Source organism: Gambusia affinis, linkage group LG18 (assembly GCF_019740435.1).
Source record: "Gambusia affinis linkage group LG18, SWU_Gaff_1.0, whole genome shotgun sequence".
NCBI lineage: Eukaryota > Metazoa > Chordata > Actinopteri > Cyprinodontiformes > Poeciliidae > Gambusia > Gambusia affinis.
The window spans coordinates 24,313,685-24,335,189 of NC_057885.1; the positions used below are offsets into that span (position 1 = coordinate 24,313,685).

General features: G+C 39.8%; 5 protein-coding genes across 6 annotated transcripts; 3 read left to right on the forward strand and 2 right to left on the reverse strand.

The window, feature by feature from the left end:
- Window positions 1–150: 150 nt before the first annotated feature.
- Window positions 151–1,105, forward strand: LOC122820718 (sialoadhesin-like). The gene is made up of 4 exons (XM_044098289.1): window positions 151–223; window positions 338–373; window positions 455–721; window positions 801–1,105. The coding sequence occupies exons 1-4, from the start codon at window positions 193–195 to the stop codon at window positions 1,103–1,105; spliced, it is 639 nt and encodes a 212-aa protein (XP_043954224.1). The 5' UTR covers window positions 151–192.
- Window positions 1,106–2,179: 1,074 nt separating this feature from the next.
- LOC122820835 (Fc receptor-like protein 3) lies at window positions 2,180–3,822 on the reverse strand. Its single transcript, XM_044098463.1, has 6 exons — window positions 3,760–3,822; window positions 3,610–3,645; window positions 3,253–3,528; window positions 2,928–3,173; window positions 2,530–2,718; window positions 2,180–2,337 (listed from the first exon to the last, which is right to left on the reverse strand). Exons 1-6 carry the CDS (start codon window positions 3,788–3,790, stop codon window positions 2,198–2,200), a joined length of 918 nt encoding a protein of 305 aa, XP_043954398.1. The 5' UTR covers window positions 3,791–3,822; the 3' UTR covers window positions 2,180–2,197.
- A 232-nt stretch (window positions 3,823–4,054) lies between these two features.
- On the forward strand, window positions 4,055–8,344 carry LOC122820855 (Fc receptor-like protein 3; the record flags this gene model as incomplete). Its single annotated transcript, XM_044098505.1, has 4 exons — window positions 4,055–4,174; window positions 4,253–4,549; window positions 4,629–4,874; window positions 8,340–8,344. Coding segments are annotated over exons 1-4 (579 nt in total), but the record flags the coding sequence as incomplete, so codon positions are not given.
- A 736-nt stretch (window positions 8,345–9,080) lies between these two features.
- LOC122820846 (intraflagellar transport protein 46 homolog) lies at window positions 9,081–21,025 on the forward strand. 2 transcript variants are annotated; one of them, XM_044098481.1, is made up of 5 exons: window positions 9,081–9,516; window positions 9,862–10,163; window positions 11,170–11,263; window positions 11,520–11,651; window positions 20,990–21,025. In XM_044098481.1, exons 1-5 carry the CDS (start codon window positions 9,388–9,390, stop codon window positions 21,008–21,010), a joined length of 678 nt encoding a protein of 225 aa, XP_043954416.1. In that variant the 5' UTR covers window positions 9,081–9,387; the 3' UTR covers window positions 21,011–21,025. The 2 variants fall into 2 exon arrangements, with proteins under 2 accessions (XP_043954416.1, XP_043954415.1); XM_044098480.1 differs by lacking the exon at window positions 20,990–21,025 and adding an exon at window positions 16,685–16,822.
- LOC122820849 lies at window positions 16,048–20,724 on the reverse strand. The gene is made up of 4 exons (XM_044098492.1): window positions 20,642–20,724; window positions 20,428–20,495; window positions 17,985–18,347; window positions 16,048–17,914 (listed from the first exon to the last, which is right to left on the reverse strand). Exons 2-4 carry the CDS (start codon window positions 20,492–20,494, stop codon window positions 17,682–17,684), a joined length of 663 nt encoding a protein of 220 aa, XP_043954427.1. The 5' UTR covers window position 20,495; window positions 20,642–20,724; the 3' UTR covers window positions 16,048–17,681.
- Window positions 21,026–21,505: the final 480 nt, after the last annotated feature.

Genomic DNA, 21,505 nt, shown 5'->3' on the forward strand with positions numbered 1-21,505 from the left:
CAGGAAACTGAAGTTAAAATTTTTCAGATTGATGACAACAATAAAAGTTAGAGATGTTTTATTAATGTTCAAAATGTTTCAGAATAAAAACTTTGAGGTCGACTAAAAGAAGTCGTAGAGATCCAGGAAGAGGAAGAGGATGTTTTCAGTGAGTGTCAAACTGCTGCTGGTCTCATTGGATCCAGCTGCAGGATGGAGGGAACATCTGTCCACAGGCTGCTGGGTGAGTCCATCTGCTGGATGTTGGTGTGGAAATGTTGAGAGACCATCACTGCTGCTTCCCACAGCAGAGCTGCTGATTAAAGCTCCAACTAACCTGAGACTCATTTCTCTGCAGCTCTGATCTTTCTGCTGAGCCGCTCAACAAACCAAGGTTACAACCTGATTCTATTCACTCTAGATCTACATTGGATCCTGTGGAACTAATGAAAGGATGAATGTTTTATTATTTCAGTTCATCTGACTGTGAGTCCCAGCAGATCTCAGTTCTTTCAATATGAATCAGTGACTCTGATCTGTGAGGATGAGAACAGATCTGATGGATGGACTGTGAGGAGAAACACAAGCAGAGGAACCAGAACTGAGTGTAAAGATGGATGGGGGAAATTAAATGGTTCTGTTTGCAATATGAACTACATGCAGCCATCAGACTCTGGTGTGTACTGGTGTGAGTCCAGGTCTGGATCCTCCAGCAGCAGCAGCATCCAGCTCTCTGTCTCTGGTAAGATCAGACTGTGGAGTTAGTGTTGCTGAAGCTGTGTGGAAATGGATGAAATGCTGTAGTTTGTCTCTGTGTTGAGGTGGATCAGTGATCCTGCAGAGTCCTGTCCTCCCTGTGATGGAGGGAGATGATGTCACTCTAAGCTGCAGAGCAAGGAATCCAACCCACAACCTCCCAGCTGCTTTCTATAAAGATGGCTCCTTCATTGGTGATGGATCATCAGGTCACATGACCCTCCTCCATGTTTCCAGCTCTGATGAAGGCCTCTATAAATGTAACATCAATGTCATGGAGGTCATCTCATCCAGCAGGATCTCTGTCAAAGGTCAGAGGTCAGCAGCTTCAGTTTCAGATCTAAACACTTTCTCTCCAATATTGAACTGATCAGATCCTCTCTGCAGAAAAACCTTCACCTTTAGCTCCGCCCACTTCTCCTCCTCCTGCCTCCCTCCTGGTCAGACTGCTCTGCCACCTGCTGGTCTTCTGTCCGTACTGCATCTCCACTCTCCTCCTGGTGTCTTTATATCGACACAGTGTCAAAGGTAAAACACTGACACTTTCACTGACCTGAAGTCAGAATTTATCCTTATTTTTGAACTTCCTCTGACTGCAGGAAGTGACTCTTCAGTCTCCATGGTGATGACCCCACCCTGCCAGGCTGACCAGGGATTGGACAATGATTATGATGATGTCACCACAGAGCATCACTTGTGAAATGAACAGATTTGATCATAGATGCTCTTTGAGCAGCTCTTCCTCTCTCTGTGACCCAAATGAATCTGATCGCTTCCAGTTGACCACAGAATTAAAAGTCGTTGTTATTTCTCCTTGTTTTATTGAAGCTACCAAATCAAATAAAGATATTGGCAATAACTGCAGAAATATATTCTCCCCTTCTTTCACCTCAGAGTTGGATCAACCCAATTCACTGCAGTAATGTTGCGTTAAATAACCAGAGTTCAGACCAGATTCAGGTTTGAAAACATCAGGTTGTGAGTTTGATGGATGAATCTCCTTGAATGTTGCTCGTCTCAACAGATACTTATTATACAGTAAAATACACTTTTCTGGACAAAAACTGGAAAAATATCCATGAAACTCAAGGAAAATCCATCTTTAAAATATTAATTTCTGCTTATAAATCCACAAAACGGTTAGATTTTTTCCTCACCTGTGTTTCAAGGAGGTTCCTAGTTTTTGTTTCTACTCTTGATCCATTTATGGATCATTTAGCTCAGTTTCATAGTTCATATAATCTGACTAATTAAGTTGCTTCGTCTCTGAGATTTGCTTTAGCAACATTTCCTGTGAATATGTAAAGAAAACAAACTGAAGAGTTAACTCCACATTTTATTCCAAAGTTGAAGATTACAGTTTCAACATGTAAGAAAAAACAAATATTTTTTAGAAAACCTTTAAAGCAGAAAACAAAGAGGAAGAAAACAGCAAGAACAGAGCAGGATGAGACTGTTTGGTTCAGAAGTGATGCTCTGTGGTGACGTCATCATCATCATCATCATCATCATGATCAACATCATCATCATCACCATCATCACCTGGTACCAGCTCAGCCTGGGGGGGCGGAGTCATCTTCACACAAGGTGACGCGTCACTTCCTGTATTTAGAGGAAGTTAAAGAAGAAACACATTTATTACCACTAAAACAACTAATTCAGGAAACTGGATAATAAGAGACATTTATGAAGCAAATTCATAAAAATATAATATCAAAACCAGAATCAGTGAAGAACATCTGTCAGTCAGTGATTGGTTGGATCTTCAGGTCAGTAAATGATTCAGAGTTTTACCTTTTGCTCTGAGTCCAAATGAAAACCCCAAGAGGAAAGAGCAGATGAAGAACAGGAACATCACCACCAGGTGGCAGAGCAGAGTGATGAGGAGGAGAGGGGAAGGTGAGTAAGTGGGCGGGGCTTCATGACTGGGCGGGGCTTCAGGAGTGGGCGGGGCTTCAGGAGTGACTGTGGTTGTTGGTTTTTCTGCAGAGAGAATCCGACCTGATCAATTCAACATTTAGAGATGAAATTGAAAGATTATTACTTGTAATTCACACTGATTATTAGAGTAAAAACAATATATTTATATTTTTTCTTTTTATTTACAGAGAATTAGGAAAACTAAATATCCAAACACAGAGTGGTAGCGATCTACAGGTTACAAAACTAAAGAGAAGTTCCTGACCTCTGACCTTTGACAGAGATCCTGCTGGATGGAGACTCTCCATGACCTCTGATGTTACATTTATAGAGGCCTTCATCAGATTTCTTCACTGAGTTGAGAGTTTTATTGCCAGTAGTTCCATCACCAATGAAGGAGCCATCTTTATAGAAAGCAGCTGGGAGGTTGTGGGTTGGATTCCTTGCTCTGCAGCTCAGAGTGACGTCATCTCCCTCCATCACAGGGAGGACAGGACTCTGCAGGATCACTGATCCACCTCAACACAGAGACAAACTACAGCATTTCATCCATTTCCACACAGCTTCAGCAACACTAACTCCACAGTCTGATCTTACCAGAGACAGAGAGCTGGATGCTGCTGCTGCTGCTGCTGGAGGATCCAGACCTGGACTCACACCAGTACACACCAGTATCATGTTCTCTGATGCTGCTGGTTTTACAGGCAGATCCATCTTTTCTCCACCATCCATCTTTATCACACTCAGTCCTGGTCTCTCCGGTTGTGTTTCTCCTCACAGTCCATCCATCAGATCTGTTTTCATCCTCACAGATCAGAATCACTGATTCATATTGAAAGAACTGAGATCTGCTGGGATTCACAGTCAGATGAACTGAAATAATAAAACATTCATCCTTTCATTAGTTCCACAGCATCAAATGTAGATCTAGAGTGAATAGAATCAGGTTGTAACCTTGGTTTGTTGAGCGGCTCAGCAGAAAGATCAGAGCTGCAGAGAAATGAGTCTCAGGTTAGTTGGAGCTTTAATCAGCAGCTCTGCTGTGGGAAGCAGCAGTGATGGTCTCTCAACATTTCCACACCAACATCCAGCAGATGGACTCACCCAGCAGCCTGTGGACAGATGTTCCCTCCATCCTGCAGCTGGATCCAATGAGACCAGCAGCAGTTTGACACTCACTGAAAACATCCTCTTCCTCTTCCTCTTTATGCAACACTTTGTCTTATCTTAGCTGAACACAAAGTTTTTTTGATAAAGTTTGTTCCTCAACTTAAAACCTTTTAGGTTCAGTTTCCTGATTGTCAAACCAACTCAAACTTCTGCAGCTTTTAGTTCGACTGGTTTAAACTTTTTCTCTTGTTTTTTTCTCATCTTGTTGATTCTGATCAGCTCTGTTTCACCTGAGCGGAAACCAAAGAGCAGAGACGACTGAGAGTGTGAAGCCACACAGTTTATTTATTCTCTGACCTCAAATCATCAAGCAGCAGCATGGAGGAAACATCTCTACTGAGGCTGATCTGTAAGTAACGACTCATTTGACTCTGCTGACTTCATGGAGGACAAACTTCAAGCTGACCTGAGACTCATTTCTCTGCAGCTCTGATCTCTCTGCTGATCTGCAGCTCAGCTGATCTGATTGTGAATCCCAGCAGATCTCAGTTCTTCAGAGGAGAATCAGTGACTCTGATATGTGAGGATGAAAACAGATCTGATGGATGGACTGTGAGGAGAAACACGACCAGAGGAACCAGGACTTGTTGTGGGAAAGGATGGGGAGAACCAGATGGTTCCACCTGCAACATCAGTATGCTGTTGCCATATGATACTGGTGTGTACTGGTGTGAGTCCAGGTCTGGATCCTCCAGCAGCAGCAGCATCCAGCTCTCTGTCTCTGGTAAGATCAGACTGTGGAGTTAGTGTTGCTGAAGCTGTGTGGAAATGGATGAAATGCTGTAGTTTGTCTCTGTGTTGAGGTGGATCAGTGATCCTGCAGAGTCCTGTCCTCCCTGTGATGGAGGGAGATGACGTCACTCTGAGCTGCAGAGCAAGGAATCCAACCCACAACCTCCCAGCTGCTTTCTATAAAGATGGCTCCTTCATTGGTGATGGATCATCAGGTCACATGACCCTCCTCCATGTTTCCAGCTCTGATGAAGGCCTCTATAAATGTAACATCAGAGGTCATGGAGAGTCTCCATCCAGCAGGATCTCTGTCAAAGGTCAGAGGTCAGGAACTTCTCTTTAGTTTTGCAACCTGTAGATCACTACCACTCTGTGTTTGGATATTTAGTTTTATTCCAATAATCTGTGTATGCTAGAAATCAAATAGGGAAAAATAATTTCAAGAATAAAAATTTGAAATGTGCTTAATTCAAGATGATCCTTTTAATGATGGATAGAAATTCATTATGACTGAATCCCACATTCCTGTTGTTGGTGTTTAAACAGATTATAAAATAAATGCTTTCCTAATTCTCTGCAAATAAAAAGAAAAAACATAAATATATTGTTTTTACTCTAATAATCAGTGTGAATTACAAGTAATAATCCATCAAATAATCCGTCAATTTCATCTCTACATGTTGAATTGATCAGATCGGATTCTCTCTGCAGAAAAATCAACAACCACAGTCACTCCTGAAGCCCCGCCCACTCCTGAAGCCCCGCCCACTTACTCACCTTCCCCTCTCCTCCTCGTCACTCTGCTCTGCCACCTGGTGGTGATGTTCCTGTTCTTCATCTGCTCTTTCCTCTTGGGGTTTTCATTTGGACTCAGAGCAAAAGGTAAAACTCTGAATCATTTACTGACCTGAAGATCCAACCAATCACTGACTGACAGATGTTCTTCACTGATTCTGGTTTTGATATTATATTTTTTGAATTTGCTTCATAAATGTCTCTTATTATCCAGTTTCCTGAATTAGTTGTTTTAGTGGTAATAAAAGTGTTTCCTCTTTAACTTCCTCTAAATACAGGAAGTGACGCGTCACCTTGTGTGAAGATGACTCCGCCCCCCCAGGCTGAGCTGGTACCAGGTGATGATGATGATGATGATGATCATGATGATGATGATGATGATGATGACGTCACCACAGAGCATCACTTCTGAACCAAACAGTCTCATCCTGCTCTGTTCCTGCTGTTTTCTTCCTCTTTGTTTTTTGCTTTAAAGGTTTTATAAAAAATATTTGTTTTTTCTTACTTGTTGAAACTGTAATCTTCAACTTTGGAATAAAATGTGGAGTTAACTCTTCAGTTTGTTTTCTTTACATATTCACAGGAAATGTTGCTAAAGCAAATCTCAGAGACGAAGCAACTTGATTAGTCAGATTATATGAACTATGAAACTGAGCTAAATGATCCATAAACTTCATAAACAACCTGATGTGCAGAAAGAAAAGCACAGGTTTAATAAGGAAGCTGAATATTTCGGTAATAAAGTACATAGCAACAATCAGGCTGTTCTCACCTCTGGTACAATTTGTGGTTTCTGGTTTTGATGCACAGAAACGCTCTGAGATCCTCTGACGTAGTTAGTGGCAAACTCAGTCTTCTTTGGGCACAAAGTGAACTTTTGTAAAGGGGACTTCCCAAAGTCTGCCTAATATATATATATATATATATATATATAACTTAAAAGAAATCTGATGTCGTTTCAAAATGCCTTGAAATTGGGCCTCTGTCTCCTTAAGAAGTTCCTGCTATTACTGAAAGTCATCGTCTCCTCTATTAACCCTTTAACTACATGTTTATCAGAGTTTCACTGAGAAGCAGCTTCTGTAATGAGCTCAGAAGATGTCAGAATGTGTTTGAACTGTGCATTATTGTTCAAAGGTGTAGTTTGAACAACAAACTAATCTGGAGGAGCTGAGTGTGGGAGGAGCTACACCTCGGAGACGGAGCTTGGTTCACCTGGGTGTTTTGAACAGTTGAATTGTTGCCATGGAGATTAGAGGGTTTCTCAAGCATGCTTGAAAGAATCAAGGCAACACTCCAGGTATGTTTTTGATGAGCAAATAATTTTATAACATGATGTAGAGTTCAAAAAAGTTGATTTTACATAAAATGTAAGAGATTGGACGGTCTTTGGACTCAGAACCCAAAGCAACTTTTTTCAGCTTTATTCCACATATCAATACACCATCACAGTCATCAGTAGAATCACACACAGAAGGTGTGAAGGTCTCCGATGTGCTGCTAGTCCTCCATCAGAACTTCCTGCAGCTGGTAACAGAAGAAGGGAAACTTTCTAATAGTTCAACTGATTGTTCAGAATTTCATTCAAACATTTTATTATATTTATTTTAAAGTCTGATGCTGCAATAAATCTCTCAAACTGTAAAGAAATTTCTCTCTTGTTTGCTAAAAACAGCTGAAGTCAGGTTCTTTAATTTTTAGTTCAATTATTTAGATGTTTATACCTTTAAAATCAGAACATCAAGATTTCATCAAGATTTGGATTTTCATCCATTTTATTGCAGTAAAACTCAGAGGGTTTTTTATGCAGAACATAAAAAGTATATAGTGCTACAGCTGCAAAACGTTGATGAGCTGTTTATTATGCTCTGCAGCTTAGAGGAGTAAGAGAGAATGACACTGCAGATAAGTTTGCTGAGCAAGCAACACAGACAGCTGCTGTAGCCATTGACATTAAGAAAGAAATCAAAAACACAATTAAGTCAGAAATATCTGATAAAACAAAATTTGAAGCGATCACAAGAAGAAGTACAAAGGAAAAAAGATGTATTTTCTTGTGTTCCTCCAATGCCTCTGCCATCACCGGTTATAAACTCCTGATTCCCCCTCCAGACCAGTAGGTGGCGGTGATGCTCCACATCAGTTAAATACCTTCCAAACAGTTAAATAGCTTCCTAACGATAACCAACTGCTTTGACTCCTTCCTGTCTGGTTTCCGGTCTCTCCACAGCACAGAAACTGCCCTCGTAAAAGTGTTCAATGATATCCATGTAAATACGGATTGTGGGAGAACCACAGTGCTGGTTCTGGTTCTGGCTCTGTTGGACCTCAGTGTTGACCATGACATACTACTGAATCGACTGGAGAGTTGGGTCGGACTCTCCGGTCCAGTGCTTAACTGGTTTGAATCTTACATAAAGAACAGGGATTTCTTTGTTTCAATTGGAAACTTCTCATCAAAGAGGTCAAAGTTCACATGTGGGGTACCCCAAGGTTCAACCCTAGGACCCCTCTTATTCAATATCTATATGCTCCCACTAGCTCAGGTTATAACAGGAAATAATATCAGCTACCATAACTATGCAGATGACACACAGCTCTACATTAGGATGTCACTAGGTGACCTTTGACCCCATCCAATCACTGAACAGATGCTTAGAACAGATAAATGTGTGGATGTGCCAAAACTTCCTCCAGCTGAACAGAAACAAAATTGAAGTTGTTATTTTTGGACCTAAAGAGGAACGATCTATAGTTATAGATCTAGAATTATAGATCTATAGTCATAGATCTAGAGTTATAGATCTAGAGTCAGTGCACAGCTTCAGTTATTACAACTAAAAACCAGCAATCAGGCCGAAACCTGGGAGTAGTGATGGACTCTGACCTGAACCTTCAGAGCCACACAAAGACAGTCACAAAGTCGGCCTTCTATCACCTGAAGAACATTTCCAGGATTAAAGGACTAATGTCTCAGCCAGATCTAGAGAAACTCATCCATGTGTTTATCTTCAGTCGTATTGATTATTGCAGCAGCGTCTTCACAGGTCTGTCCAACAAATCAATCAAACAGCTGCAGCTGATCCAGAATGCTGCTGCTGGAGTTCTGACTAAAACCAGAAAGATAGAACACATAACACCAGTTTTAAAGTCCCTCCACTGGCTCCCTGTAGCTCAAAGAATAGACTTTAAAATACTGTTGTTAGTTTATAAATCACTGAATGGTATAGCACCACAATACATTAAAGATCTGCTGCTGTTGTATCAACCTTCCAGAACCTCTCAGGTTCTGGTTCTGGTTCTGCTCTGCATCCCCAGAACCAGAACCAAACGAGGAGAAGCAGCATTTAGCATCTATGCACCAAAAATCTGGAACAAACTCCCAGAAAACTGTAAAACAGCTGAAACACTGACTTCCTTTAAATCTCAACTAAAAACCCACTTGTTTAGAGTTTTATTAGAAACGTAATCAATTATAAATTTATTGATGGAATCTGACTTGATGTTGTGTTTTTGTGTTTGATTTGATGTAAAGCACTTTGAAATGCCTTGCTGCTGAAATGTGCTATACAAATAAAGTTTGAATGATTGATTGATTGATTGATTGATTGATTGATTGATTGATTGATTGATTGATTGATTGATTGATTGATTGATTGATTGATCGATCGATCAATCATCTGGCTGCCAACCATCTCCCGTTGCTAGGATACAGTACATTCCTCAGTTGCTTAGATAACGGCTGTAACAAGAAGCGTTTAGTGGAAGATAAACAGATTCACACTGCAGTTAGGGGATTATTTTCTGTCTCTAAACGATGAATTTGAAGTCTTCGCTGCGCTTTTACTTGATTACTTTGTGCTTTTAATCGTTAAAAAGCCGATTTACGAGCTGCTGGTAGCGGTTAGCTCCTTTAGCTCGGACTAAAGCTTTGCTAGTTCTGTTAGGTTTGCTTTCAGTTCACCAGGTAACGGTTTGAAGCTGAAGCTGCTGTAACCCAGGTACCACCCGAAACTCCTCAGGCAGCTGTGTCCCATGGAGCGGACTGACCGGGGAAAGGACCCCCAGCTGCTGAGGAACCAACCCTACGACGAGAGTCTGGACGTGGAGGACGGAGAGGAGGTACCGAGTGTCTACAGCCCGACTCCCCGAGGACAGAGACAGGTACCCGGTCACAGCCTGCTGAGCTGCCCCGCTGTTAAATCTGGAAGATGAATTTTATTATTTCCTCTCTAGAAAATTGTGCAAAATAGAAATATTCAGCTTTAACAATATATTTTTAGATTTGTTTTTAAACAGATAAAGTAATAAAATATGTTTGCTCAGTTTTTGGCTACTTGAAATAATTAACAGATTAACAGTTTTTCTAAACATCAATAAAAGGATCGCCCCCAACCCCATCCCTTTTAGATTGTTTTTTTTTTTTACTTCCTGATGGCCTTTCAGCTGATCCTCAGGGGTCAGAGGTCAGACTGCTTCTCTCTGACCTCCATGCTTTCCTCCTGTCAGACCGAGTGGAGCAGCAAGAAGGTTCTTGGCATCATGTCCACCAGCAGCAGCAGGAACCAGCTGGATGAGGAGCACAGACCTGTGAGGGGCAGAGAGCTGGCGGGGCTGAAGCCAGGGCCCGGTCTGACCCAGGAGGAAGAGGAGGAGGAGGAAGAAGAGGAGGACTCCGATGAGGATGAGTCTGATGAAGATGATGATGACGATGAGCCCACTGAAACCCTGGAGGGAGTGTACGACCCTGCAGACTACTCCAACCTGCCTGTTACCACGGAGATCAGAGAGCTGTTCCAGTACATCACCCGGTGAGCAGAGACACACACACACCTCAGTCCTTCAGAACCATGTAGAACCAACAGAACCTTTGGTTCCTATAAGGACCTGAATTCTACTGTAGACGGTTCTGAACATCTGTCCCAGTCACTTAAAGCTGGACGGGTTGGTTCTGATAATATGGACTTAGTCCAATCAGTATGAAAACAATGTTTTATAATCTAAATTAGACAAAATGCTAATAACACCCCACATACTATAGACTATATTTTAGCTAAATTTAGCTTTGTTGTTCAAACATTTAGTTTACAAACATTAATATTCTATAAAAATAGGTTAAAATGCTAAAGTTAATGAATAAAATGCTGTAAGTAGCATGTGAGGTATGGCTAGCATGTTGCTAGTCATATCCCACAAAAACCAGTGTGTAGCAGCTGCCACTATCTATAATAACTCTTTGAAGAATTTTTATTAATGTGAGTAACAACAGCATTAAATTTCCCTTTGGGATAATTAAGTATTTTTGAACTTGAATGAACTAAAAATTAATTAAAATGTGAAAGTTAGCTAAACAGCTTTTATTAGTCACTAGCATGTTGACTAACAGTGACTTACTCTGTTCTGTTTACTGAATATAATTATTATTTAAATTTTAGCTACCAGGCTAACATTAGCATGAGGGCTAATGTTAGCATGTTGACACCAGTAGGATGTGGGTTTTCACTCTGTTCTGTATGAAATGGATCCTGACTTTTCTGACCCAGTAGAATTTGCAGTCGAAGCTCCAGGTTCTGGTTTCTGTTCTCTACAATTGAAAGTGTTTAGTTGGTTCTGATCCGGATGTGATGTGTTACTGTTATATACTGTATGATGGATCAGAACCATCTGGTTCTCCTGGAGCTTCACAGGTTAATGATGTAGAGATGAGAAGGTTCTGGCAGGGAGTCCAGAATCAGTCCAGAACCAGAGTCCTGCAGGTTCTACATGCTCCACTGGGTCAGAACATTTGGATCTGAATATGGGTCAATTTCCTCTCAGGTACTCTCCTCAGAACCAGGAACTGGACCTCTGCCTCAAGCCCTTCATCCCGGACTTCATTCCAGCTGTAGGAGACATCGACGCCTTCCTAAAGGTACCAAACACTGGGAGCCGGGTCAGAACCAGGCCTTCTATTGATAGAACATGTTTTAGAACCATGGTCCAGTGTGTTCTGCACCGGTCCTGGACAGAACCCCAGCTGTTCTCTGTAAACTCTCAGAACTACAGTTGGTTCTGTTTGTTCTGAGGTTGCTGGAAAACGGACCCTGGGTCAGAACTGGGTCCAAATCTAAACTTCAGAACCGTCTCAACCGGGTTGCCCTGATCTGAAACGTGTGTGGTGTGTTCAGGTACCGAGGCCGGATGGGAAACCAGACAACCTGGGCCTACTGGTTCTGGATGAGCCCAGTGTGAAGCAGTCGGACCCGACGGTTCTGTCTCTGTGGCTGTCGGAGGAAACCAAACAGCACGGAACCACAGAGGTACACACACCTGCACACACACACACCTGCAGCCTCCTGGGTCCGGTCCGGTACCATCAGAACCTTCTCTGTCTCCCTGCTGCAGCTGAAGAAGGTTCTGTATGGAAGTAAATATGTGCCATCAGAATTTGAATAAAAAATACCTCTGAAATTTGAATGTTGTATATTAGTGCTTACTTTTTCAGTATTAAAATAAATTCAGAATATATTTTTAACCTAAAAAAAAATTCAATGTCATTATTTTTGCAGTAAAAAAAAATTCGGTGTAATTTTTTTTACATGGTTGCAATTTTCAGTTATTAAAAAAATTCACATTCCTATTTCAAAGTCATCAAATTTTCAATATACATATTTTTCACAGTTTAAATTTTCAGTGTTAAAAAATTCAGCATATAAAAAATTCAACTTTTCAAAATTCAAATGCAATATTTTCGTTGTCCTCCAATTCAACTTGCTCAAATTGCCTCAAATTCAGCGTCTAAAAATTCGCTGTCTCAAATTCAGCGTCTAAAATTCGCTGTAAAATGGCCAAGGTTACTTCAGGTCACAGACATTAGCAATGGATGTCCGATTCCAACATCCACCTAATCACGTGACACAACCGTCATATTGAAGAAATACCAGCATCACCCAGGCTGGCGACCATGGAGGCGACATAAACCCAACGGTGAGTTTAATGCTTTCATATTTCTATAGTATATTTTATTTTGTGCATGAAGTTTGATACATTATCTTAAAGCCTGATTTAAAACACGGGTTGGGCCGTTGTTAATCTTACACCGTGTAGTGCCGGCATATTACATCTTGCTACCTCCTGCACCCCCAGCCCTCCCCGCTGTCCCACGTCCAATTTCCCCAGTTTTATTTCAAAAAGAAATACCACTTGGGTCAAGTCTAGAATCTTTAAAGAGAACTGATGGGTGGCGACATTCTGGGTTGTTTGTATGTTGTCTTAGGTGAGACTGAGACAGGCAGTCTTAGTAAAGTCGTAATTTTTCAGGAGATGCTACCGCTAATATCGCTGCCTTGTGTGCTTCAAAGAGGGCTGTGAACACTTTCCGACATTAATTATAACCACAACCCCATTCTGATCAGCTACCGTATTGTTCAGGTGACTTCATTACAACATCATCCAAAATACTGCTTCTCTTATCTGACAATTGTTGATATACAATATTAATTTACATTCTTTTTACTTTGCCTAAAACCTCGTTCTGTTACCTAGCAACACTATAAACAACCGCCTTTGTTTTTTCAGTTGATTTTAACTCATTTTCAATAAAATATATGCTTGTAAGTACATCTGTTAACTTATTTTAGATTAAATATCATAATTTAATTTAGATTACTGTGACTTCTCAATGCTGACCTACTGATGTCAAAATACTTTTTTATTTTACTGACAATTTTTTAAATGTTTTTTTTCTTTTTTCTCTTTTCAAGGAACTTTTGCTGAATCATATTTTTGATAGACTCCGTGATCGTTTGGAGCAGGAAGAAGCAGTTTTATATCTGGGAAGAGTGTGCACAATCAAAGGTTTGTACAAATGACAAGTTTCAATATGTGATGCTTTTGAATGTCTATAGTAACATTAGCTTTGTGTGGTCTTCAATATGATGAGATTTGAAGGGCAGTTTTTAATCGTTTATTACTCCATAATTGAAGGACTGAGCGACTGTGGAGAGATCTGTGGACGGCTGTAACATGCATCTATTATGACGTGCTACACTACCTTAAAGAAGAGGGATACCTGGACATTTCAAATGAAGCACACCTCTTCTGTTGCCATTATGTCTTCCTGCCATGTCTGCAGGATGATCTGGATACTTTCTGCAGTGGCTGGGACAATCACCCACTTCGAACTGAAGCAACATGACTCCTAACCTGCTCTGGGTTCTTGGTCGTAAACATCATCCAATTCCTGAACCCCACGGTGCCTTGACAGAGGTTATAAAGATTATAACGGAGGCTCAGATGTATTTGCTGAACATTTTATGTTCAGATTTTTATTTAATAACAATAGCTGAATAACGGCAAACGGCTGTTTGTAACCAAGCAACCAAAATCACCAGAAGGCAATCATGTTTTAACAAGATAACTATCACATTTTAATAAGATACATATGACGTTATAACGTGATAGCGCTCAATTTTTTTTCCTGTGACAGCAATACGCTTCCGTGCCAGTTTAAAAATTCACCATTTATGAAATGTAAAGCAAAATGCTGATCATGTTACCACAGAGGTGAATTTTAGTGCTTTTATGGTAGACATGTTAGAGAACAAAAATGTTCTAAATTTGTAATTTGTTTGTTTTTTTCTTTACTCAAAAGGAACCCATTAGGTACATTTGTACATTGTTGTATTGCTTTACATTACTTGAATTATAAGAATCAGAAAAAGTTTTGTCTTATGTTGTTTATTTTCTAATACCTAAAGCATATATGAACTCATCTAAGTACATTCAATAAAATTTTGCATAAAAAAACAATTTCAGTTTCATATTTAAAACTGCCTGTACAAACAGTACTGACTCAGAGAAATGAAATATCTACTCTGAACATTGTGTTATTCTAGTTCCTCTAGTTTTGAATTTGACAAAACTAGAGAAATTAGAGTAACAGCAATGTTGTCGCTCTAATGAGTAATACATATGATCACATTTAAACATATGTATCGAACTTGTGATCTGACAAAATCAGAAAATTGAATTGATTCTACATTTCAACAAAACTGTTTTGTTTTAACAAACTGATTCACAAACAAAGAACTGCTACAACTTAAATGTAGATTGTTTTTTATTTATTTTTTTTAACAGGTCGATCACTCAAAGCAAGCCGAAGCCAGACTGCGTAGAGGAAATGCATGCTACAAAATCCTCACTGAAAGAGTTGTAATTCCAGTAGTGACAAGGAATTCTTAGTGTTTTGTAGTTTCCACGAACAACCTCCACAGACAGACTTGCTGGCAGATTTTCCCATCCAGTCCAGAATTTCATCATGTCTCCTCTTCCTCCACTCTGTGGTCTTTCAGTTAGTAAATTAAGTAAGTGGCTTGCAGATTCAACAATAGCATCCTGACTACCCTGTAGTCACAAAATATATAAAAGACAAAGTAGCAGTTGAAAAAGGATTAGTTAAAAAGAAATTTACACTTCATGAGAATGATCACTTTTACTCAGGAAAGCTCTGTGCTGTAGGGTTCCCACCTTTCAGAAATTAAAATAAGGATCTAGCAGATGGAAAGTGTCATTCTATTTCACTAGAGAAACTAAAACTGCAGTACCATAAGTTTTAAAGAATAAAGAGACAGTATAATTTCTTCAGTTTCCCTCTTAATTTTTTTTACATTTGCTAGCATTCATCCCCACTGTTCAGCCTGGCATGTGTCTTCCCTCTCCTGTATCTTTGCTAGGACATGGTAGAGTATCGGTTGAGGACGTTTTAAAAAGACGCAGGTTGAGAGCGGCTCACCACGACTGCTAACCCTCTTTTGCACCCTAGTGTTTCTAGGCAACCGTGACTTCATCAATGGTCCAAAGCGTTCTGGGGTCCTTACTAGCTCCCGCCACATTAGCTGAGCTTAACATGTCTTGTGTTTTATTTTTGTAATTATTGTTACACTAAATGTTTATATGCATGTGATAGGCGTTACTGTCGGACATACAGAAATACCGAACAAATCGCGTCTCGTTACGGGGCGATTCCGTATTTTACGAAGGGATGGCAATCCTACTGTGCTCTTCTCTCATTAAAATTATGGAAACTATATAAAACACAAATAAATCTACAATTTGTAAGATTAACAACGGCCCAACCGTGTTTTAAATCAGGCTTTAAGATAATGTATCAAACTTCATGCACAAAATAAAATATACTATAGAAATATGAAAGCATTAAACTCACCGTTGGGTTTGCGTTCGCCTCCATGGTCGCCAGCCTGGGTGATGCTGGTATTTCTTCAATATGACGGTTGTGTCACGTGATTAGGTGGATGTTGGAATCGGACATCCATTGCTAATGTCTGTGACCTGAAGTAACCTTGGCCATTTTTACAGCGAATTTTTAGACGCTGAATTTGAGACGGCGAATTTGAGCAAGTTGAATTGGAGGACAACGAAAATATTGCATTTGAATTTTGAAAAGTTGAATTTTTTATATGCTGAATTTTTTAACACTGAAAATTTAAACTGTGAAAAATATGTATATTGAAAATTTGATGACTTTGAAATAGGAATGTGAATTTTTTTAATAACTGAAAATTGCAACCATGTAAAAAAAATTACACCGAATTTTTTTTTACTGCAAAAATAATGACATTGAATTTTTTTTTAGGTTAAAAATATATTCTGAATTTATTTTAATACTGAAAAAGTAAGCACTAATATACAACATTCAAATTTCAGAGGTATTTTTTATTCAAATTCTGATGGCACATATTTACTTCCATAGTTCTGAGCGTGGCGGGCCCGGTGGCCCGGTGGCCCGGTGGCCCGGTGGTCCGTTACATTTCCGGGTTAATAGAATCATCTTGATAAAATACATAAAATCATTAAAGAACCTTCAACATATAACGGTTCTCTGAACCAAATGTAGTAAAAAATCAAGTAAACTAGACGAGGAACTCCAGAGAGCAAAACCCAGACTGAACCCAAAAACTAAATATGAACAAGGATTTTCAGTGTTCGTACAGCAAATATCCTAACAGAGTTGAAATAAGACAAAACTAATTAACGTTTCAGCAGCTTGTTTTAGGTCAGTCAACCCTTAATATAATAAAATACTAGTTCACTTAAAAGTGAAATAATCTGCCAGTAGAATCAGTAGATTTTAAAATCAATACTAAGAAATTATTGACGTAAAACAAGATTCTACATCAGTTTTCAGGCTGAGCATCACTTGATGAATTTACCAAACACTCACAGACCACCGGATTTTAAATGAACCCCCAACAACCCAACATCTTAACACATAAAACCTGAAATGAAGAGTTAGTCTCTGAACTCATTGTTTTTTGTTCCTCCTGATCTGAAGGTGGCGCCGCTTTGTAAATGTGACTGGCCACAAGAAAACCATGAATACGTCGACTCGGGGCGTTTTGAGGTCGTTTCAGATTCTTAATGTGTGGATTCTAAGCTTTCTAATAATAAAAAATACATGGAAATGAAAAACGTTTTTTACTGGAAGTGTCGTGTGTGCATTAAAAACTTGGCTATTTGCACTTTAGAAGGACAATAAAAGAAAACAGATTTGAGATGCTTTGGCAAAACAAACATTTTCTTCAGCCAGTAGAAAGTTTAACATAAATAATTTAGTTCTAGTTGTTACGATGCAGGTTGTCATGTCGCAGCGCAGCCCCACGCCAAGACCTGCATGTCTGTGTCAAGCTTTGTATCCTAAAAAAGTACAAAAGTTCTGCATTTCACCCTGAGAAGGTTTCCAGCGATTTCTTCAGGCTTTATTTTGGTCTTTAGCCATTTATCCATTATTATTTTTAAACACAACCCTTTGGTAAGCTAGCTGTAGAGTTGGACTTTGTGCTGAAATAACGGCAAATAATTGTTTGTTTACGTGCTGAACCTCACGGACCTCGACGGGGCGCCAACAGACCACCAGGGGTCCGGGAGCCACAGTTTGAGAAACACTGATCTAGATTTACCTCAAAAGTTGCATAGCACTTTATAGGAAGGGTGTGAATAAGAGTGACTGACATAAGACTCGTTATGAACATGAAGAAGTCTTTATGAATGTTGTCATGAAGAGTCAGATTTGATGGAAAATTGCTTTTAAAGTCCATTAAATGTGTCAACGTTGCTTTACGAGTGTCATAAATGAAAACTCCTTCATGTTTTATGATCATGTCCTGTCAGTCTTATTCAGATGAAGTTGTTAAGTTATCTTAGTCTTATTTCAGGTGTTCATAGAGAAACTGGACTAAAAACACTTGGTAATATCTGGAGTTTCTGCGTTCCACTCCACAGCCAACAGGAAGTTGTCAGTAGCATTTCCTGCTGGTTCTTGGTCCCTCGGGTCACTTGGAGACGGGTTTGTAGCTCATCATCGGAAAAGATCTGAATAACTTGCATGTGGTCAGCGCCAGCAGAGGAACCGTCACGGCGCCGACCAGCAGCAGGAAGGCCAGATACTGCTGGACCTCGTCATCATCATCATCGCCATCTTCGTCCTGGTTTCTCCTGCGGTCCAGCCAGGCGGCGCCGGCGGCGGCAGCAGCAGCAGCGGCGCCATCGTCGTCGTGGATTTGATCTGCAGATCAGAGTCAGCAGTGAAAATAAAGCCGCAGGCATCAGATGTGAGGCGTTCGGCCCAGACTCACATTCTGGACTGACTCTCAGCTTGATGACCATGTTGGGCTCAGCGATCAGAACCGATCTCTTCTGGCGGTTCCTCACCGCCTGCACCACCCGGCACTCGTACACGCCGCTGTCGGCCGCCGAGGTGTTCCTCAGAACCAGAGACACCTGGCCCTCCTTCATCTCCTTGTCCAGCAGGTCGGCTCGGTCCCGGAAGGCCCGGTCCTGGAAGTCCGGGTAGAAGTTCGGGTCTCGGTACAGGATGATGTAGGACATCTTCTGGTCGGGTCGGCTCCACTCCAGGTATTTGATGGGGTCCACCATGTTGGGAGCGCGGCACGGCAGAGTGACGGCCTGACCTTCAACCACCCGGATGTGGATCTCAACTACAGAAGACAGAAACAATGCATGCTGGGTAAACAACAATCAGTTAGTCATTCAGTCACTGAACAGATGAAAACAAACTCAATCATTTCCGTTTTCATGATTTACTGTTGTTCTCTGGTTGATAAAAGTCTAAATTTGGTGTTTTAGTCTCAACTAGACAATTTTTTTAAGCACAATTTTGTTTTTAGAGATTTCATAATTCATTTTATTTATTGTTTCTGTTGTTTTATTTATTTATTTTGGATATTTGAAATGTCTTTCAGTTCTTGTGTTAAATGTTCAGTAGTTTTAAAATGTTTATTGATCTTTTAGAAAGTGTTCTTGCATTATTATGTCATTAACATTATATTACTGTAGATGGTCTCTAAACAACATTATCGTTTATAATAATCGGTGCTAAATGCAACTTGTATTTTCTCACTTAATAGTTATGAATTATTCAGTACAGTAACTTTTTAATATTCTACTGAGAGAAAAAATGATCCAGAATTGAAAAACATTTGAGTTTACTTTTAAAGGGAAAGTTTTATGTGCAACAATCACTAACTATGCTAACATCAGTTATTATAAAAATGCTATAGATATGAAATATGACTTTGTAATTTAACGAGTTGAAATTGGACTACTGTCTCTTTAAAAACTCCTGCTTGTTCTTTAACTCCGCCTTCAGGAATTCATCACAACATGGCTCCTCTGTTAACCCTTTAACAACCGTTTCACCAGAGAAGCAGCTGCCATGATGAGCTCAGCAGCTCCACCAGGTGTTTGCTAATTGCTGCTGGCTAGTCTGAAGGGGCTGAGTGTGGAAGGGGAGGGCTGCTCTGTGAAGCCCAGAAGCCCAACAGGGGGAGCTGCAGATTATTGACCGAGAGGGGAGTGAACAAAAATCTACGCCACACTTTTCAGTTCACATTGCAAACCGTTTTGTAAACAACCATATGAGGTTTTAGCTGCAGATTACCAGACTTTTTTTTTTCTCCTGAAACATCCTTGAACTTTAACCCTGGTTACAGCTGGAAGTGAGACTCAGAAAGCCAATCTGTGGAGGAATCGGCCTCCAGAAACACGGAGCGGCGATGGGTTTCTAAGAAACGCTGGACGGGAACAACCAGCATGCAGGAGAGAGACGATAAAATGTGTCTAACAGGAAGGTTCATCAACATGCACAAGCAGAAAAAGGAAGAGGAAGAAGGAGCTTTAATGGGTCTGAACCAGTTCAGGTTCAGACTGATGGAAATGTTTTGATCTTCCAGATAAATGTCAGGGAATATTGCAGGTTTAATATCAGAAGGTTGAAGCTTTAATCATTAAAAATCTATATTTTTCCTGCAAATTTTAAAGTTTTGGTTTTTTGTTTTTTTTTTTGCAAATATGTGAAATTAATCTAGCAACCTTCTCTCTGGTGTTCAGTGTGAACACCAGAGAGAAAACAGTTCACACTGTTTACTTTGATAAAATAAACAGTGTGAACTGTTTACTTTGTCAAAGTAAATGAACTCATCTGTCCCTGCAAAGACATGTAACGTTCCACAGTAAAACAATAAAAATAAAATAAAAAATAATCTATGCAATAAAAAAATAACCTTTTCATAACTTTTTAATATTCTGTCAAATTTTAACTTAAATATGTTTTGATGTAAACAGACTTCAGAAAATTACAATTTATTACATGATACTTCAGTTATTTTAAAAAATTGATATTTTTGATATAAAACTCATAAGTGAGAGAAATTTGTCTTTTGCTGAAATGCACATCTTTAAAAAACTCTTGGAAAAACTGTATTATTATTTATATAAAATAAAGAAAAAAATAAAAACTTTTAGATACTTGATTATCAAAAATGATTATTTTTTAAAATATTTCATGTTGTGTTATAAACGTGGATTGAATGTAATGAAGAAACATTACAACAAAAAATTATTATTTTATTTTACAGACGGTGCAGCAGCTGCGTCTCCGGTGTAGTTACACGTTCTGACCAGTAGGGGCAGCAGTGACGTTCTCCTCTGATTAAACATTCAGTTTCTGATTCAAACTTCGTGATATTTACGTAGAATAAGAAAGAGTTGGAGACTCACAGACTAAAGCTCCAGCCAGCTGGGATCCTGTCCAAACCAGGAGGAGGAAAAGCGCGAAGCGATGCATCCTGAGGAAACACACACACACACACACACACACACACACACACACACGTCAGACAGGTGGCTTCTCGCTCCTGAACGCATCAGCTCAGATCTAACGACAATAAAGCTTTAAAAGTTAAAAACAATGGTTGTTTTCAGTCAAACTTACCTTTCTGTAACTATTTGTCTCCGCCGGATGAAACAAGCCAGACAAGGCGTAAAGTACACCTGCCGAGGGGGCGGAGCTTCTGCTGCGTTCACTGTTTACACCGTAAAAAGTATTTCACGTCCACAATGACTGAGATAACAGAAATAAAGTCAGTAATGAATAAAAGACAAATTTTTAAAATAATTTTTCACAGTTTAACTCTTTAAATAGAAGAAAATACTATTAACTCCCTGATAAACTTATGCATTTCAATTTAATGACTCACCAGACCGTAAATAATCTTTTCTTTGTTCGCTGAATGGTGAAAACCTCAATATAATCGATTTCTCTACATTTCCTCTCCTTTAGGCTCCTGAAGGAGGAACTTAAAAAGGACGGACTGGTTTCTCCGTGGTTCAGTGAAGGCAGCATGGTGTGTGTGGGTGTGTGTGGGTGTGTGTGTGTAACAGCTGTGGTTACACACACATAAATAAACTGGCTATTGCCGAAACAGCCCAACAGTTTTCAGGGCTTGACAGAAGCCGCACCCACAGGTGGAGGCTTGTTTACCTGAGCGATGACGTCAGCACTGCGGACTGTGTTTTTATCTCAGGTGAAAACAGGGAAGCTAAACATTCCCTTCATAAGATCATCAATCTAATCGGTGAATTCCTGCTTGGGTTTATTTTTATTTTTGTTTGACTTTATTTTATTTTAACAGAGCGGTTTAGAGTTGTTGTTTCCATAAGTGACCCGCAGAGGGCGCTGCAGAGCTACTGCAGCCGGTGAATCAAGCTTGATTTTTCTTCTTCCAGCTGCGTCTCAGGCCAGAAACTTCATTTCGGTTGGACTAAATATGAAACATATTTATTCATTTGAGAGTTT

What these genes read in the sequence shown, in the direction of transcription:
- LOC122820846 (XM_044098480.1), top strand. Translation starts at nt 9,388, where the DNA reads ATGGAGCGGACTGACCGGGGAAAGGACCCCCAGCTGCTGAGGAACCAA. An exon ending in CTCCCCGAGGACAGAGACAG is followed by an intron (nt 9,517 to 9,861) that starts GTACCCGGTCAC and finishes TCCTCCTGTCAG; the next exon opens with ACCGAGTGGAGCAGCAAGAA. An exon ending in AACAGCACGGAACCACAGAG is followed by an intron (nt 11,652 to 16,684) that starts GTACACACACCT and finishes CCTGATCTGAAG; the next exon opens with GTGGCGCCGCTTTGTAAATG.
- LOC122820849 (XM_044098492.1), bottom strand. Translation starts at nt 20,494, where the DNA reads ATGCATCGCTTCGCGCTTTTCCTCCTCCTGGTTTGGACAGGATCCCAG. An exon ending in GCTGGCTGGAGCTTTAGTCT is followed by an intron (nt 18,348 to 20,427) that starts GTGAGTCTCCAA and finishes TGTCTTCTGTAG; the next exon opens with TTGAGATCCACATCCGGGTG. An exon ending in GCTGAGAGTCAGTCCAGAAT is followed by an intron (nt 17,915 to 17,984) that starts GTGAGTCTGGGC and finishes TCTGATCTGCAG; the next exon opens with ATCAAATCCACGACGACGAT.
- LOC122820718 (XM_044098289.1), top strand. Translation starts at nt 193, where the DNA reads ATGGAGGGAACATCTGTCCACAGGCTGCTGG. An exon ending in ATCTGTCCACAGGCTGCTGG is followed by an intron (nt 224 to 337) that starts GTGAGTCCATCT and finishes ATTTCTCTGCAG; the next exon opens with CTCTGATCTTTCTGCTGAGC. An exon ending in GAGCCGCTCAACAAACCAAG is followed by an intron (nt 374 to 454) that starts GTTACAACCTGA and finishes TTATTATTTCAG; the next exon opens with TTCATCTGACTGTGAGTCCC.
- LOC122820835 (XM_044098463.1), bottom strand. Translation starts at nt 3,790, where the DNA reads ATGGAGGGAACATCTGTCCACAGGCTGCTGG. An exon ending in CATCCAGCTCTCTGTCTCTG is followed by an intron (nt 3,174 to 3,252) that starts GTAAGATCAGAC and finishes CTCTGTGTTGAG; the next exon opens with GTGGATCAGTGATCCTGCAG. An exon ending in ATTTGGACTCAGAGCAAAAG is followed by an intron (nt 2,338 to 2,529) that starts GTAAAACTCTGA and finishes CTCTAAATACAG; the next exon opens with GAAGTGACGCGTCACCTTGT.